Raw genomic sequence first — 15,205 nt, 5'->3', positions numbered from 1 at the left:
GATTAATTATTTTCAATCTTATATCAATTTTTTTTATAGCCAGAGTTGACCTAGGCTAATGTGGCTGACAGGTATGCTTTCACCATTAAAGGCTTCTATGAATGGAATGACCTGTACGAGCTCTTGTAGACCAAACCCAGTACAGTTTTGATTTTAATCGTGTGGGAAATTTACTCATATTGAATAATGTCCCAGTTTGCATCAATGATGGAGCAGATTGTTCATAAAACAAAACATTTATTGGTTACTTTTTTATGCTGGTTATAAAAGCCTACTAAACTTAAAACAAGGAAATTAATGATCTTGCAGATATTCAAAAAATGTATAGCTCCTTTTAAAAAATATATTTAAAGTTCACTTCTAAGGCCTTTTTGCTGATTAACTTACTACCAAATTCTTTAGATTATCAGATATTTTAAGGGTCTACAGCATATACAAATATTGCAACAATTTATGCATTTTTTTTTATTAGCAAATGCAATAATTTTATCCTAATTTTGCTTAAAGTCTATTGAAGTACAATAATTCAATATTGAAATTTATTTTTTGCTCAGCAAAAGTATCTTATTTTCACACACAAGTATTATAATTTTTAATGAAAATGAGCTTGCATATATTTAAGAAAGTGATGATTCTCAGCTAGCTGAATCATTCGATGGATACCTTGATCATACAGCTCTAGCGTTCCTTGAAAAGCTGTTAAAATTGAGAATGAAGACAAACAAGGCCGCTGCAGACTGCTTCTCAGAGGTAGCTAAGGCTAAACACATCATCAGCATGAATGCAGGAAATTGTGACAGCAAAGATAAGAAATGTATTCCTTGACAATAATTAATCAAGGCTCATTTGTTACTGTAACTGTAATTAAACAGGAAAGGTGGGCAGACGGACTTCAAAGCGAACTTAATAAACAACACTTATGAATGCAACATTAGTTCCACTAGAACTGTAACTTTTATTGCTATGAAAGCACACTGATGAACATGAAGAATACATAATTGTTCACATAAGCACATATTTTCAAAATTTTTAAAATTCAATTTTACTTCATTATTTGCTATTGACAAAAATATGGATACTTTACGCCATAAATAATTAGCATATGGTTTTAAATCATTTGTCATAGATCTAAAGCATCGATGTATAATTTTATATAAAAACAATAAATATAATACAAAAAAAATTGTTAATATACTGTATATATAATAGCTTATTTCTAATAATGTATCTTTGCTTTTGAATACTCAAAGTAAACAAAGTATAATGTATTTATTTACAAAAATGAACAAAAACAATTGTATATTAATGTGTAACTGGCAAACAAATTAAGTGCCTCTGTACCATATGTTGATATATCATTTGCTGTAAGTATTTTAATGTTTAATTTTAAAGACTTAATATTCTAAAATAATCTACCATCAGATATTCATGCAAACTTTTTTTACTTGCTTCTTTTCATTCCTTGATACCAGACCAAGGACATTTATAATAAAGACTCCAGTCCATTTGTATAGTAAATAACTTTATATATTTTTTTTGTAATTTAAGAGTTAAATAGCTGCCACCCCCACCCCCTAAAAAAAAGATAATGTCCACACATTGATTGAACAACCACAAAAAGAAATTTCTATTATTGTTGAATATCTCAATGCATTCTAAAAGTAAAGAAGTTTCTACCTATCTATATAAAGTATAAAGCTGGCATGTGTTCCCATGGTAGGGCAGAGACAAAAGTATTTTATGGTAATAATAACCCAACACTGCTGAATAGCTCAATGCATTCTAAATGTAAACTTTGGTCCTGTAAACCCCAATTACACTAAGAGGTCCAATGACTTGGGTCCTGAGGCAATGTTAATGATTCCTTTAGACCAGGTCAGTTTCTATTCATGGGAATTGCCCAACACAATGCTGATGTCACTCTATGTCGTGGATTAAAATAAACTACAAGAGAAGGAGGAGATAACAAAATGAATTATGTCTTAATCAATCGATCAATCAATCAACTGATGTAATCATTTTCTGGTCAATATGGGCTGAATTATTCACAAACCATCTGTTCTTGGAACTAAGAATTCATAAATTAAATGATTTCAAAACATAAAAACAGTGGAGCACCTGTATTTTATAGATTTTTTAGGTTCTAATTATTAGGTAGTGTATTAGGCATTTTTCTCTAGGTTGAAATGGTCCCAATTCTTCAACAAGATGCAGTCTCTCTCCACTGAACAAGTGAAAACTTCTAGGAAACTGACCCCTTCTGCAAATTTAGAATATTTGCAATTCTATTCTTCTGTACTGTCTCCCTTTAATTATCTGGCCATGGCTATCAACACACACAGTGATATACAGTAAGATGAATGATAGCTCAGTAAATTAGATCTCCTAGAAGTGACTTGGGACACTTGGATATAGATATGTGTAGTTTAATTAGGACTGCAATATGGTCAACTGTGTATCAAGCATTTACAGGTAAATGTGGAGGAGGGGTGTAGTCTAACACATAATTGAAAATGGCGCTTTACTGGTTATATATTTTTTTGCAAATACTAGATAGATTAGACACAATAGTCAAAGAGCAATCCACATTAAACAATAAATTTCTATTGCTTCAATCAAAATCATAATTGAAAAATGGTACCTTACTGATTATACTGTTTGCAATAATTAAAGAAGACTAGATAAAATAGCAAATCAACATTAAAAATCACTTTACACAGCTTTTCCACCATTAACAAGCAGGGGGGATGATACTCACCCAGACATTTAAATGCCACTTTATAAATATCTACAATATTATTATTAGTAACTTTAGGTAAAATACATTCTCTATCTAACCTAAATAAGCCAGTGAAAGAGAAAAGGCAGCAGTACACTTTAACAATAATTCCAATTTTCACATTCCAAAAATTATATTCTGGTTGAAAGTACTAAAGCTACTGGAAGTACTGGAATGCCCCTAATGTGTATGGTTCATGGTAAGGGGAACAAAGGAAACCAACATTCTCTTCAATTCACATTGACAACTTCTGACTCCATCAGTGGTTCCAAGCTCTCGTTGCTTCCATTATTTCTTTTATGACAGGTCACATGACCTTCTTCGGTCACTCGGGATGCTGAACTACTTGTCACTGTACCCACATCAACTGTATCACCTTCATCTTTTTTATCCTTCAAAAGAAAGAACATTACTGTAAACTAACAAAGTGCATTGGGTTATTGCCTTATAGTCATGACTAAGAGGGATAGGTTGGATTGGGTGTATTTTGAAACATTTTTTAATCAAATTGACAAAAGGGCTTGGATAGGTAATGTTTTCAATAAGTGAAGATCTATCTCTAACATGTTATTTCATGCCTCAAAATTTGTAAGTGCTTGTATTGTGCTAGTAAAAACTGGAATATCTATAAGAACCTGTCTGGCAGATGGATGTATTGGCTTTTGCGAAGAGTGGTGAAAATGAAAATGTAAATAAAAAATACAGAATAATTGTAAGATTTGCAAAATAATTTTACAAAAAAATAACAATGATACTAAATCATAATAGAATACAAAATATCAAACAAATTGCCATTTTGTAATGAAAAAAAAAACAAATAGAAATATTACAGAGTAATTACTGTATAGGAAATGTATGATTAACAACAATATAATAAGGTACAAGAATTCTTACCAAATTGCCATTCCATAAATGTCTAACCTCCCCTCTGATCATTGCTACTGTTAACGCTGTTCCAACAGTTGTCGGAACAAGATACAATAAAGCTGGTTGACCCATCTGCATTACAGCTAGAGCAGCGAAGGTGATGAGGAGACCAGTTCCATAAGCTACAATAAGAAACATTAGAATTATTACTTTTAATCCTGAACCATATGCTGTATATATATTGAGCATTTGGCACAGTGGCTTGAGTTGGGCACTGAATCTAGAGGTTGGAGTTAATGGTAGTAGCGATATACTTGTAAAGCGCATAATACAAAATCGTCTCTATGCCCTAAGAAACCACAGCCAAAGTGCACAAAAAAACATTCGAGCAACCGAGACTTGAAGACAGTCAACCTTTCTGTTCTTGCAGTTCCCTCATTCCACCTAGTAATAGGGAGATTTCAATTTGCGCGATGACACGGCGCTAGAACGAGTTCACCCATGAGTGACTGTCTTACGTCCTCTGCACACCGTAGATTTGGCCAAATTGCATCCTAGAATCCATGCGACCGTGAGGATTCAATGTTCTCACATGCGCAGGTGACTTTATGTGACGTCATTACGTTCTACCCTCGTCGTCCAATAGAAACCTCCCAATTGTAAGTAGGTATACTGTACACTGTAGGCTTCAACACTAATTCTCTGATTACTAACAGCAATAGTAACATGGAACTGAGTGTTTTGCTCCAATGGCAGTATTAATGTGAAGAGCATAGAGGCCTTGTTGGCTTAATATACCATATAACAAATTCTCATAATCTCAAAAGCTCCGATAAGGGCAGTATAATAGAGTCAGTAGAGTATATTGGCCCTAAAGACCACCAATACAAAAAAGATCTATTAATCAATCAGCCAAGTGTTTCTAGAGCTCCTCATCGGAGCTAAAAATCTGGCATATTATTACTAGAGCAAAACACTTAAACATGATTCATCTGATAGTCAAGTGGTACAATTTCCTCTCAAATATAATAAGCTGGAACAATAAATCTTGAAAAAAGTATATTTAGCTACATGTACTTTTTAGATGACAAGTACATACTCCACTTCTCATAGCTTTCACAAACATTATATTTAGACATATGTTGTCACTGGTGAAGTAAATGCCACTTGATTGATCGATTGATTGACATCCACTGATTACAAAATGTTAATTTTTGCATTGCTTTAAAATCATCAGAAAAGAATTTTCCCTCAATTAGCTGGTAATTAATTTAAGATTGTAACAATCATTAAACCAGCAAAAAACTGAATTTAAACAATGACAACACATTTAATTATGAATGAGTTTAAAGAAGTAAAAGAACACAGTAGGAGCATCAATTATTGTTGAAAATAAAAAGTGAAGGCATGAATCAGTTCCAATTTCTATTAGGTTTTTTTTTATTGGCGAGAGTTAAAAATTGTGAATACATAAGCTAAATAATGTAGGCGATAGTTTGTTGCATAATAACTTTCTTTATTCATTACATTATCACACAAGCAATCAATAAAAAACTCATTAGCTACATCTCAAATCATCCACACATGAGGTAATGCTGAGAATATGACCTACCAATGCTGGTCGAGATTAAGTAAATCCGTTTGCTGTTCACTTTAAGGTCAAATGCATAACAGTGACTTATAAGCAAACCTAAAAAGAAACAAATAGAAAAAAACTATACAACATCAAAATGTAGACATAAACAATGCAAAGTCTACTGGCATTTACCAGATGTTGGTCTGTCAAACAACAAGAACCATCAATGATGAACGAAAGGAGACTCAAACTTTGTTTGATCAGTTTGATATGAGTTTGAGTGTAAAAAAAAAGCATAAATCTGACAAACAAAAACTGATAGCGCATACCCAGCTTAAAGCTCTGTCCACAGTATCAAATATTAACAATTTCTGTGGTTTTCCTAAATATGGGTGTAATTTGACATACCCATGTCCATATATGGTGTGATATGAATTCATGATGCCTATATATGGGCAAACCAGATGTTTGTCAAATAAAATTTGATGTGGGAAGAACTTGAACTCTCACCTGGTATCAATATATCACCAAAACCCAGCATTGAGTAGGCAGTCGCATTACACACTGAGTAAACAGATGTACATAGACGGGGGACCTGTAACAGCACTGGAATCTACAACACAAGTATCAATGGTCATGATATAGAGGATGTACAAATTGTTAACACGTACAGTACATATATATATACACAAAATCATTTTATTAGGAGGAAAAGGAAAACAAGTTGTCAACAATCTAAACAATGGTCCAGAAATTGATTCAACGCAAGAAAAAGCAGACAATAACAAAAGAGAAAAAAACAATTGTCCATAAAAATGGTGAATGGATTAGAATGGATTGTAAATAGACAATTGGATGATGAATGGCTGGAAATTTACCTGGTAAAGAGATGGATAGATGGTAAAATAGAGTCATATTACCTGTTCTTTAGTTCCTCCTGAACCAGTTGCTACTTCAACCATTATACTTTCACCACTCTGTAAAGTACAACAGAAGCTAAACCAGCTGAATAGATAGAGGTGTTTAGGCACTCGCCTGATGAAAATTCCTGGATTGCCAAGGCTTGCATATTTATTTTTAAAATTATTGAAAACTTGAACACTGATTACCTTGTGATGTATGGTGTTACAAAAAAAACACAAACATGAAAATATCATGGTTTTTAGGCACCCACTGACAGAAATTCCTGAAATTCCCTGATAGAGTGTGCCATACACAAACAATAAAGTCTGTATATTATATGCCAAGTACAGGTATATTAAAACAAATTATTGAAACATTGAACACTGCTTACCTTTGTGATGTATGGTGTTACAAAAACCATGAAAATGTCATAAAAGAACAACAAAGACAGGAGAAGAAAACAAGTCTAAGGGAGAGAAGTAAAATGAAAGTCAGTCAGAACTGGCAAAAACAAAAGGCTTCTGCATGGGCTCTATAGGATTTAATGGCTTAAAAGTTTAAGAACAGTGCAGTCCAATTTTGATGGTTGTCATCTTTAATAATTTAAATGGATGATTTGAAAAATCTTACCTTAAAATCACTGAGGCGTATGGTTTTTAGGATACTAATACAAAACGCTATTCCCATCATATCCAACAATATCCATGCAAAGTCAGCATGACGAAAACAGAACCATATCACTACAAATGAAGCACAGACTGCTACCAAGACCACACTCACAACCAGAGGCCTCATCTTATCTGATGCACTACAGCAAACTATTCTGTAAGTACAGGAAAAAAATACAGTGTTTTTGGTAATTAGACAGAAAAAGGGGTTTGTGTTGTCCAAGCATTTAAATTCTTGAAAATGAAGGGTCAGCTTTTCCTACCACCGAGGAACCAAAATACTTTTATGCTTGAAAAGGCCACTTAAAAGCTCTGTCCACCTTATCACATTTTCTTTGACAAAAAACTGTTGTATGCCCATATATAGTAAGGACGTACCTATATATGGTCATGGTGTGATGTCATCATGACCTTATGTCACATGTCTGCATCAAATAAAATATGATAGTCTGGACGGCTTAAAGTTTCAATGGTTATCAAGTTACAAACAAGGTTCAAAGGTCACTGTGCTTGGGCAGCAAAAACATCATGGGCAATCATTTACATTGTTCTTAATGACGTGTTCCGTCTTTCGACAATAGGCTTTCCACAATTTGTTTCCATTCGTTTCTGTTCAAGGCAGAATGATTCGTTATAGGGGGCTTGTGTTTACATGTCCTTCCAGTTCTTTTTTAATTTGACTCATCCAGTTAATTTTGGGTCTTCCTACTTGTCATTTTACTTTCCGTTTTAGCTCTTCCATTGTTTTATTTTACTAAAGTTTCGTCCGATAATCCAATTATGTGTCCGTACCATTTTAATCTCCTGCGTTTAATTCTTGTGCTCCATTCTTGTTGTTCTGTTATGTTGTATAGTCTTGTGTTACTAACCTTATCTGTTGAATTTGATGTTCAACATCTTTCGTAACATTTTCCTATCACAGATGTCAATGCTTTCCTTTAAAATCCATTCATGACCCACAATTCACTATTGTATAGAGAAATACTTGCAACGTACGAAGCAAACAATCTGCACTTTACTTCTATGGACATGTTTCTGTTTACAATATTGTAAGCCATGCTAGTGATTTTCTTCTTTTTATGTCCTTCGCTGTGTCAAGATTACTCCCAAGATATTTACAGTGTTCCCATTTTCAATCTGTATTCCTTCCTATTAGATATTCCTCAGTTTTAGTTAGTTTCATTGATTTTTAGGTTTTAAGGCTAATAATTTCTCTGTAACATTTTTCTTTCTTTTGTTATATATTAGAGTCGCTGATAAATGAGATTTCATCTGCATATTGCATGTGAATATTTATCTGCTGTACAGAAGATGATGGATTGATATCTGCTGTACAGGAGAGCTTTTGCAAGATATAGTGTGAACAGTATAGGAGACAGGCAATCAACTTGAGGTCACCCATATTTGTAGTAAATGGCTTCCTTGCCTGGTTCCCTATTCGAACGCTTAGCTTAACATCAAATATCAAAAATTTAAGCATGTGTAATTCATCCTCTTGTAATATGTACGCAAGTATTTCATAAAGCGTATTTCTTCTCACTTTGTCAAATGCACTGGTCATGTCTAGGAGCAATAATATTATTTCATAATTGGTTGAAGTAATGGCTTTTTCTGCCAACATTTTACATGTATGTACATGTTCTGTAGTGCTTCATCCTTTACGATATGCGGCTTGTGTTACGGGGATATGCTTAACTATTCTATCATTTATCCTATTTAGTAAACATATTGCTAGACTTTTACTCAGTGTAGACAAAAGGTGATGGGTCAGATGTTTTTAAGTGGACCTCTTGATTTGCCTGGTTTAGGAATTGGATGTAAAATGCCTTCGTTAATTTCTTTGGGTTTTTTACTGTGGTCATATACTTCCATCGGTTTATTCTGGATCATTTCAGAAAAAATGTCATCAGTTCCGGCACTTTTATTTTTGAGACATTTAGCTGCTTTAGCGACTTCATTACGCGTGAACAGAGTAATCATTTCTGCTGGTTTAATGTTGTTATTAAGTGACTCTTATGTTTTGCGATATACGTTTTCGAAAAATCTACTTATTGTTTTCACCTGTTTGTCTTCATTTGCTGCAACACCGAATTCTGTTTCTACTACAAGTCGTTTACTATAATTTAATTTGAGGTTTTTACAGCCTGGTACATCCTAGTTGAGTCATCTTTGCATTTTTCTATCTCAGCTATCTTTTCATTTAGTGCATCTTCTTTCTCTTGATTTAATTTGGTATGTATATCATTTATAACTCTATTTCTTTCTTTCCTAAGTTCTGTTTTCCTATCTTTGTCACTAGTAGATTTGATCTCACATCTTATTTCTTTTTGATAGTTCTTGTATTTGTTTGCTGTAAGACCTACAGGTAGTATTTGTTGTTGGTTTCCCGAAGCCTACAACTTTGGATGTTGCACTCTGAAAAATGTCTACTAGTGGGTTACACTTTTCTTGTGGTGCCATGTACACTATGTTCACAGTAAGTTGTGATACTTCTGATCGATATGCTTCTTTATTCTGCGCTACTGCGAAGTTTTGTCAAATCTATTTGTTTACTTTAATAATGTTGCTACTGTTTAATTTATACCACTGTAACATTAATGTTGCCTTTACTAATCTATGGCCAGTAAATGTGTTTGTACCACTGTATGCTCTTGCGTTAGTGACCAATTTCATGCGTAGCTTCTTAACAAGAATGTAGTCAATCTGGTTTCTTTAAGTCTAATCTCTCCACTTTTCTGGTTGCTGTGTGGTTTGTATCTTTATTCCCAGGTAGTCCTTTGTGACATTTTATGCTTAAACATGGTGTTACTAGATCATTTCTTAAAGCCATTTCAATTAGTTAGTTAGTCCCATTACTATTTGTTTCTCCTTTACCATATCTTCCTACACATTGTGGACTGTCCCCAAATCTTAGCGTTCATATCACCAGCTAATTTTAAAATGTCCCCATTCTTTGCTTGATTTTTGGCTTCCTGTATTTCTTCGTAAAACCTATCTCTAACCCAAGGTTCCCGTTCGCTACGATCTACGGTTGGTGCACATGCACATATGAAATGCACATTCCTAGGTTCCGGTCTATGCCTGGGCCCAGGCTTAGCTCTACTTTCAATGCTAATCCGTGCTGCAATAACTAGATCTGATATTTCCTTAAACTCTGCTTTTAATTCACCCTCAACTAATATTCCAACTCCATGACTAGTGTTGTTTGCGGGTCTAGTACAAGAAAGGTCACAGCTGCGTTTGTTATCGTCAGGCCTCTTTTGAATGAGATTGCTTCCCTCCAGGTAGTGTGATTGTACCGCAAGAATGTTGAACTTGTATTTCGCTGCATAGCTGGCTAGATCTCGCTTCTGAAAATTGCTTCTAATACCACAAATATTAAAACTTCATACATTTACATGATGGGTTTCAAACCTAATTTTAAGTATGCTTTGCGTTACTGAGATGTAAAGACTAAATTGTGAAATGTGACAACATAAATATAATTAAGATATTGTTTGATACATATAAAGTATCTGATACCATACCTTGTTTTAAATGGAAATATAGCTAAAACAAATGGTGACAGGCAAATGTACAGCCCATTAACAGCTCCCAAACAGTAGAGTGCAATGATAACATACACTACAAGAAAAAAAAACATTTTACAAGAGGTGATAATATGATAAATCAAATATAAAGTGATTGTTATAATTAATATTTATGTCAGTTTTAAATACTGTAGTGTATCAGGTCGAGGCTCAATGTGCTTCAAATTATTACACTAATCATGTGATCAGACACCTGTGAGCACATATGCAGCTCCTGCAAGTATTCCATAATGTTACAGCAAATCTTTCTTTCTTTACTAATATTTAGCCAGGACATACAGCTCAGCATCGCCGATTTTCATGGTAATCCTCTTACATTACAGCTTAAAGAAAAAACCATAGTAACATAGACAAACAAAATAAAATTACAATTCTTTCAAAAATAAAAAATTAAATACCACTGTTGTTTTACACCTAAATCTAACCAGTAAATTGGCATCCCCACCTCCTCACTTTAACTCTAGGGTGGGGAGGGACACCATGAATACAATTCCTTGCCCTATAACACAAAGAATTGGTCAGCATAAAATTCAAACCCCCCACCTTCAAATTGGAAGCCCACTGCTACTGCTGTGGCTCATTGTCACACCACAAAGAAGCACTAAGTAGTTTGTGCTTTTTCATAAAAACAATTAAACGACATAAATATTTGTAAACCTATGGTAAGTACATGTGTCTAATTATTATGTGTACCATTCCTACTTTAGATGGAGAACTATAAATGGTATATTCAAATTAATCTATAAAAAAAAATACCTTAATATAATAATTCTAAAAAGCAAATAAGATTATATACTTGAATAAATGTAAAGTCTTTCGAAATCTTACCAAAATAATCGTACAAGAAAAACATGAGTAAAAGAACAATGACAATCATGAAGACCCAAATTATAACAAACATGGAAGTAATTGGCACGCTATCATCAGAATCAGCATCATCATTGTTCGTCTGTTCATCCTCCACTGTCTCTGCTCTTCTACGCTGCTTGTTTTTCTTCCGTAACACACTGAAAAATTTATGCATAAATTAACGTATACTGGCTGCTTTTAACTTGAGTATTTACTAGTTTGTATCCATGGGAATGTGGACATGAATGTTATTGAAAATGTAGGATTAACTGTTTACATGATGTCACATTCATTAATTATTATTATTATTATGATTACTATCATCATCAATGCTGCCATTGTTATCATTGTATATTAAGCACTACATGTATTATTATTTTTTATTTTTATTTCCACAGTTACAATTTAGTGTGTGCTTTCACCAAAGAAAAGGTTGTACCCCCACTTCCTACCCCACTGAAAATCTTTGGAGCAACAAAAATTATGCTAAAGTAGTTGAAATAAACCTCCACCAAATTTTGCCAGCTAGCACCCCCTCACTATCAGCAAGCCCTCCAACCTCACTTTCATGCCCCCCACCCCATTTCAATACTTCTATATATGCCACTGAATAAGGCATATTATCATAATTAATATTATTATTATTATTATTATTATTATTATTATTATTATTATTATTATTACTCAGACTCACGCTTTATGTGCTCTTGTTCCACCCCACAATGCACCCCCAATAGCCGTTCCTGTTGCCATTATCCATATCAAAGCCATATTGTAATCAAGGATTGGTTGATCAGGTGCAGACAAACTTGCAACCAAATTCTCTTCACCCTTCTGTACACACAATAGGAAGAACCAGGTAAAAGTCAGAAAGAGAATACTTTGAATTTTTCATTATGCACAATACTGCAACTCATGCTTTTCTGCACTGGGAAAACAGCCTGGTTTATTTTTCCTGGGTTAAACTTATTGCACAATATGGGTAATTTTACCAAGGAGAATGTTATGCACTAGGGTTTTTTGGTCAAAACCACCAGGTTCATGGTTAGCTTGACCAGAAAAAATCAAGTCCGAACAGAGCTTTATTTTATAAAGAGCACCACTTCTACTCCTTATGTGGAAAATCCCTTGTTCTTAGACAGTAACGAAATATTAAACAATTAAAAAAAATTGATGGAGCAAGAGTTGTAATAAAGGATTGTAAAAAATAAATAACTAAGAAAGTAGATTACAATGTTATATAAAAAATAAAACAACATCAGAGAACCTCATAAATGTGGTTTTATATTCAGTGAATCAAGCACATTGTTCAAAAACAGTTACAAAGTACAATAAAACAATGTATCAGGGCTTGAAATTAAGGGTTATTTGGTCGCATTTGCGACCTGATTTTTTAAGGTGCGACAAGGAATTCAACTTTGTCGCGCTCAGTGCGACAAGGTCATTTGATAGCGCGAGTAGATTTTGTAAGCGGGAGGAAGGTGGTTTCCCTCCAAATCCCAATTATTTACAACTTGTACAGCCCATTATTTTCAGTCAGGCAGTATGCAAAACATGTTCTCATTCATTTTACATGTACTGTATCAACCAATCAGCATGACCTAGACTGTTAAAGTGTGACGTCGTACACTAAAACCGTGTCGATGTGCACTCATCTTATTCTTGGTAAATAAGCGATCACCGTCAAAGCCAAGGAGACTGGTATAAAAACATCGGATTGCACGATTTTTACTATTTTATTGAGTGCTACTCTTACCTGTACCTCCTCGTAATTGTGAACGTTTCCTTAACGTATTTGTTTATAAAATAGACTATGTACCGAAATTTCAAACGATCGTATACAGTTTGACTCATACGATGTAAACGGCCCAGATCAAGCAATAATCAAAATTTAACTCTAAATAGATCGTAAATAAATACAGGCATCATCTGGATGATTATATTCAAAGTACTACCGGAAGGAAAACATCTTTTATTGAAAACCAAACGAATTACCTAAACCTCATACATTATGAAATAAGATTACGCTTCTTCAATCACATGGCTGATGATAACAAAGGGTATAAAATACTCTTTGATGATAACCTCAGCCAGACTTCACGGAGCAGCTATAGTTTAACAACATGCATCTCAATGAGCAACATCTTGAAATTTACAAAAAACAAACAAACAAATAGGTCTCACAGCAAATTTTGAAACCTAATTAAATGAAATAATATAGAAAGCAAATCATTTACTACCATTTATTTACTGAACGAGCCAGTCGGCTTCTGACCTACTTTTGTTCGTATCGGCGGCGTACAAAGAATCTAATGACTTGTGTCTGGCAACCTCGGTGTCTGTGTCTACCAGGAGGAGCCTGGAATTGGGAACGTTTCTCACTGAATGTAGTAGACGGTAAGCAGAGTTATTTCATAGGCAACTAGTAATGGGCCTTCATCAAACAATTTATTTCGTTCTTAACAAAGTATCAGCAGAAAGTAAGCAAAATGATTGTTTAATCGTGTTTTGAAATAATATAAAAATTGAATTGTATATAAATGAATATTTAAAGATTAAATTCTTATACACATAAAGTGCAACAATTGAATTAATTGGTTAATTTAATCTATAAGATATATAAAAAATATATAATTCTACAAGGAATGTTTCTTGTTTTGACAACAACAACAAAAAACGTAACAACAAAACAACAACTGGTAGCAGGCCTTCCAATTACGAAACTATATTTCGCGGAGTAACATCCCAAACCATGTGTGCGCCCGACTACACCGGCTGGCCAGTAAGGTATGTTGTGTCCATTGCAAGTTGTAAACCAATCAGAATGCTGGGATATTACATCATTCGGGGCAACTTGCAATGTTTGGGATATGTTACTCCGCGAAACCTTTGTAAACACTAGAAGTGTGACGATGTTCTCTGGCGATTAATACTTAAGTTTCGAAGTTGGAAGGCGTACCAGTTTTTTTTTTTTTTTTTTTTTTTAAATAATTCTCAATAACAACAACCATTGAACAAGAAAATGAAACTATAGATCATTATATATGTAGGTATAAGATACTTTGCTGAAGTTGTACAGGCCCAGGCCTAATGTTCTAGGCTACATTATAACCTAAATAAGAAGTGTCGCCGGCCGACTGTGTGATGCCGATTTTCGGGCTTAAAATGAAGCCTAAATGGCCTTTGACAAGTGGGGAGCTGGAATCTCAGCACTCCCGAAATGTTGGTGAAAACTCTGGAACTCTGTTTAGGTTGAAATTATTATGTGTAAATTGATTTAGAGTTATCTCATAAAGAAAAAATTCCATCCACGCACATTAAAAATAAGTCTGCCAATTTCCGCGCAAATGTTGCAGTAAAGTCGGCCGGTGGCTATTGTAACCAATGTATAGGCATTCGCAGTGTTAATGCGATTCTGCGGACCTATTTTCTTCGAAATTCCTGCACAAATGAAGAAAAATACTGAAAAATTTAAAGAAAGTGTACAGAAAATATAATTAATGTTTCAATAATAATTAATAATTTTATAATCAATATATCAATCCACTTAAGTAACTGCAGATTTTGGCAGTCCATTGACTAGACAGTTTAGCTAGCACATTATTACTGCTCATGTTTTTCTTTTTTATATTGTGTTTATCTGTTAATATTAACAGAAATTTGTAATTTTCTTAGAAATATTCCTAACAATTGAAACTTTCCATGAAATACTTTCCTTTTCCTTCCAGTTAGGTTGAATCTTTTATCTTGCACCTTTTTTCTTTACTATCTCTTTAATATCTATTTTCTTTTTAATATTGTTTCATCCTTTTTCTAATTTCATTTTTGATACTTACCTTTCTTTTAGTTTTTTCATTGTCATTTTCTTTCCACCATTTTACTTCTTTCTTTTTTTTTTCTTTTCCTTCCTTTTGTTATTTCTTATTTATTATTTTTCTTGTTTTTTTTTTGTTTTGTTTTTTTTTTCAATTTT

The 15,205-nt window shown here is 33.7% G+C and overlaps 1 protein-coding gene across 1 annotated transcript in view; it reads right to left on the bottom strand.

Moving 5' to 3' along the window:
• Positions 1–931: 931 nt before the first annotated feature.
• The window catches only part of LOC117116753 (signal peptide peptidase-like 2B), a 16,258-nt gene continuing 1,984 nt past the window's right edge, over positions 932–15,205 (bottom strand). The window contains exons 5-14 of the mRNA XM_033260851.1: positions 11,927–12,066; positions 11,212–11,390; positions 10,321–10,417; positions 6,756–6,948; positions 6,517–6,591; positions 6,143–6,199; positions 5,733–5,835; positions 5,259–5,336; positions 3,674–3,828; positions 932–3,171 (exon numbers count right to left, since the gene is read on the bottom strand). Of these exons, the coding sequence (XP_033116742.1) occupies positions 3,010–3,171; positions 3,674–3,828; positions 5,259–5,336; positions 5,733–5,835; positions 6,143–6,199; positions 6,517–6,591; positions 6,756–6,948; positions 10,321–10,417; positions 11,212–11,390; positions 11,927–12,066 (1,239 nt within the window). The 3' untranslated portion in view covers positions 932–3,009. The remainder of the gene's footprint in view (positions 3,172–3,673; positions 3,829–5,258; positions 5,337–5,732; positions 5,836–6,142; positions 6,200–6,516; positions 6,592–6,755; positions 6,949–10,320; positions 10,418–11,211; positions 11,391–11,926; positions 12,067–15,205) is intronic.

This window comes from Anneissia japonica, unplaced genomic scaffold, assembly GCF_011630105.1.
Source record: "Anneissia japonica isolate Jap-2015-1 unplaced genomic scaffold, ASM1163010v1 scaffold288090_len272316_cov174, whole genome shotgun sequence".
Lineage (NCBI taxonomy): Eukaryota > Metazoa > Echinodermata > Crinoidea > Comatulida > Comatulidae > Anneissia > Anneissia japonica.
The sequence above is the reverse complement of the archived record's forward strand: the minus strand, read 5'-3'. Positions and strand labels throughout refer to the sequence as shown.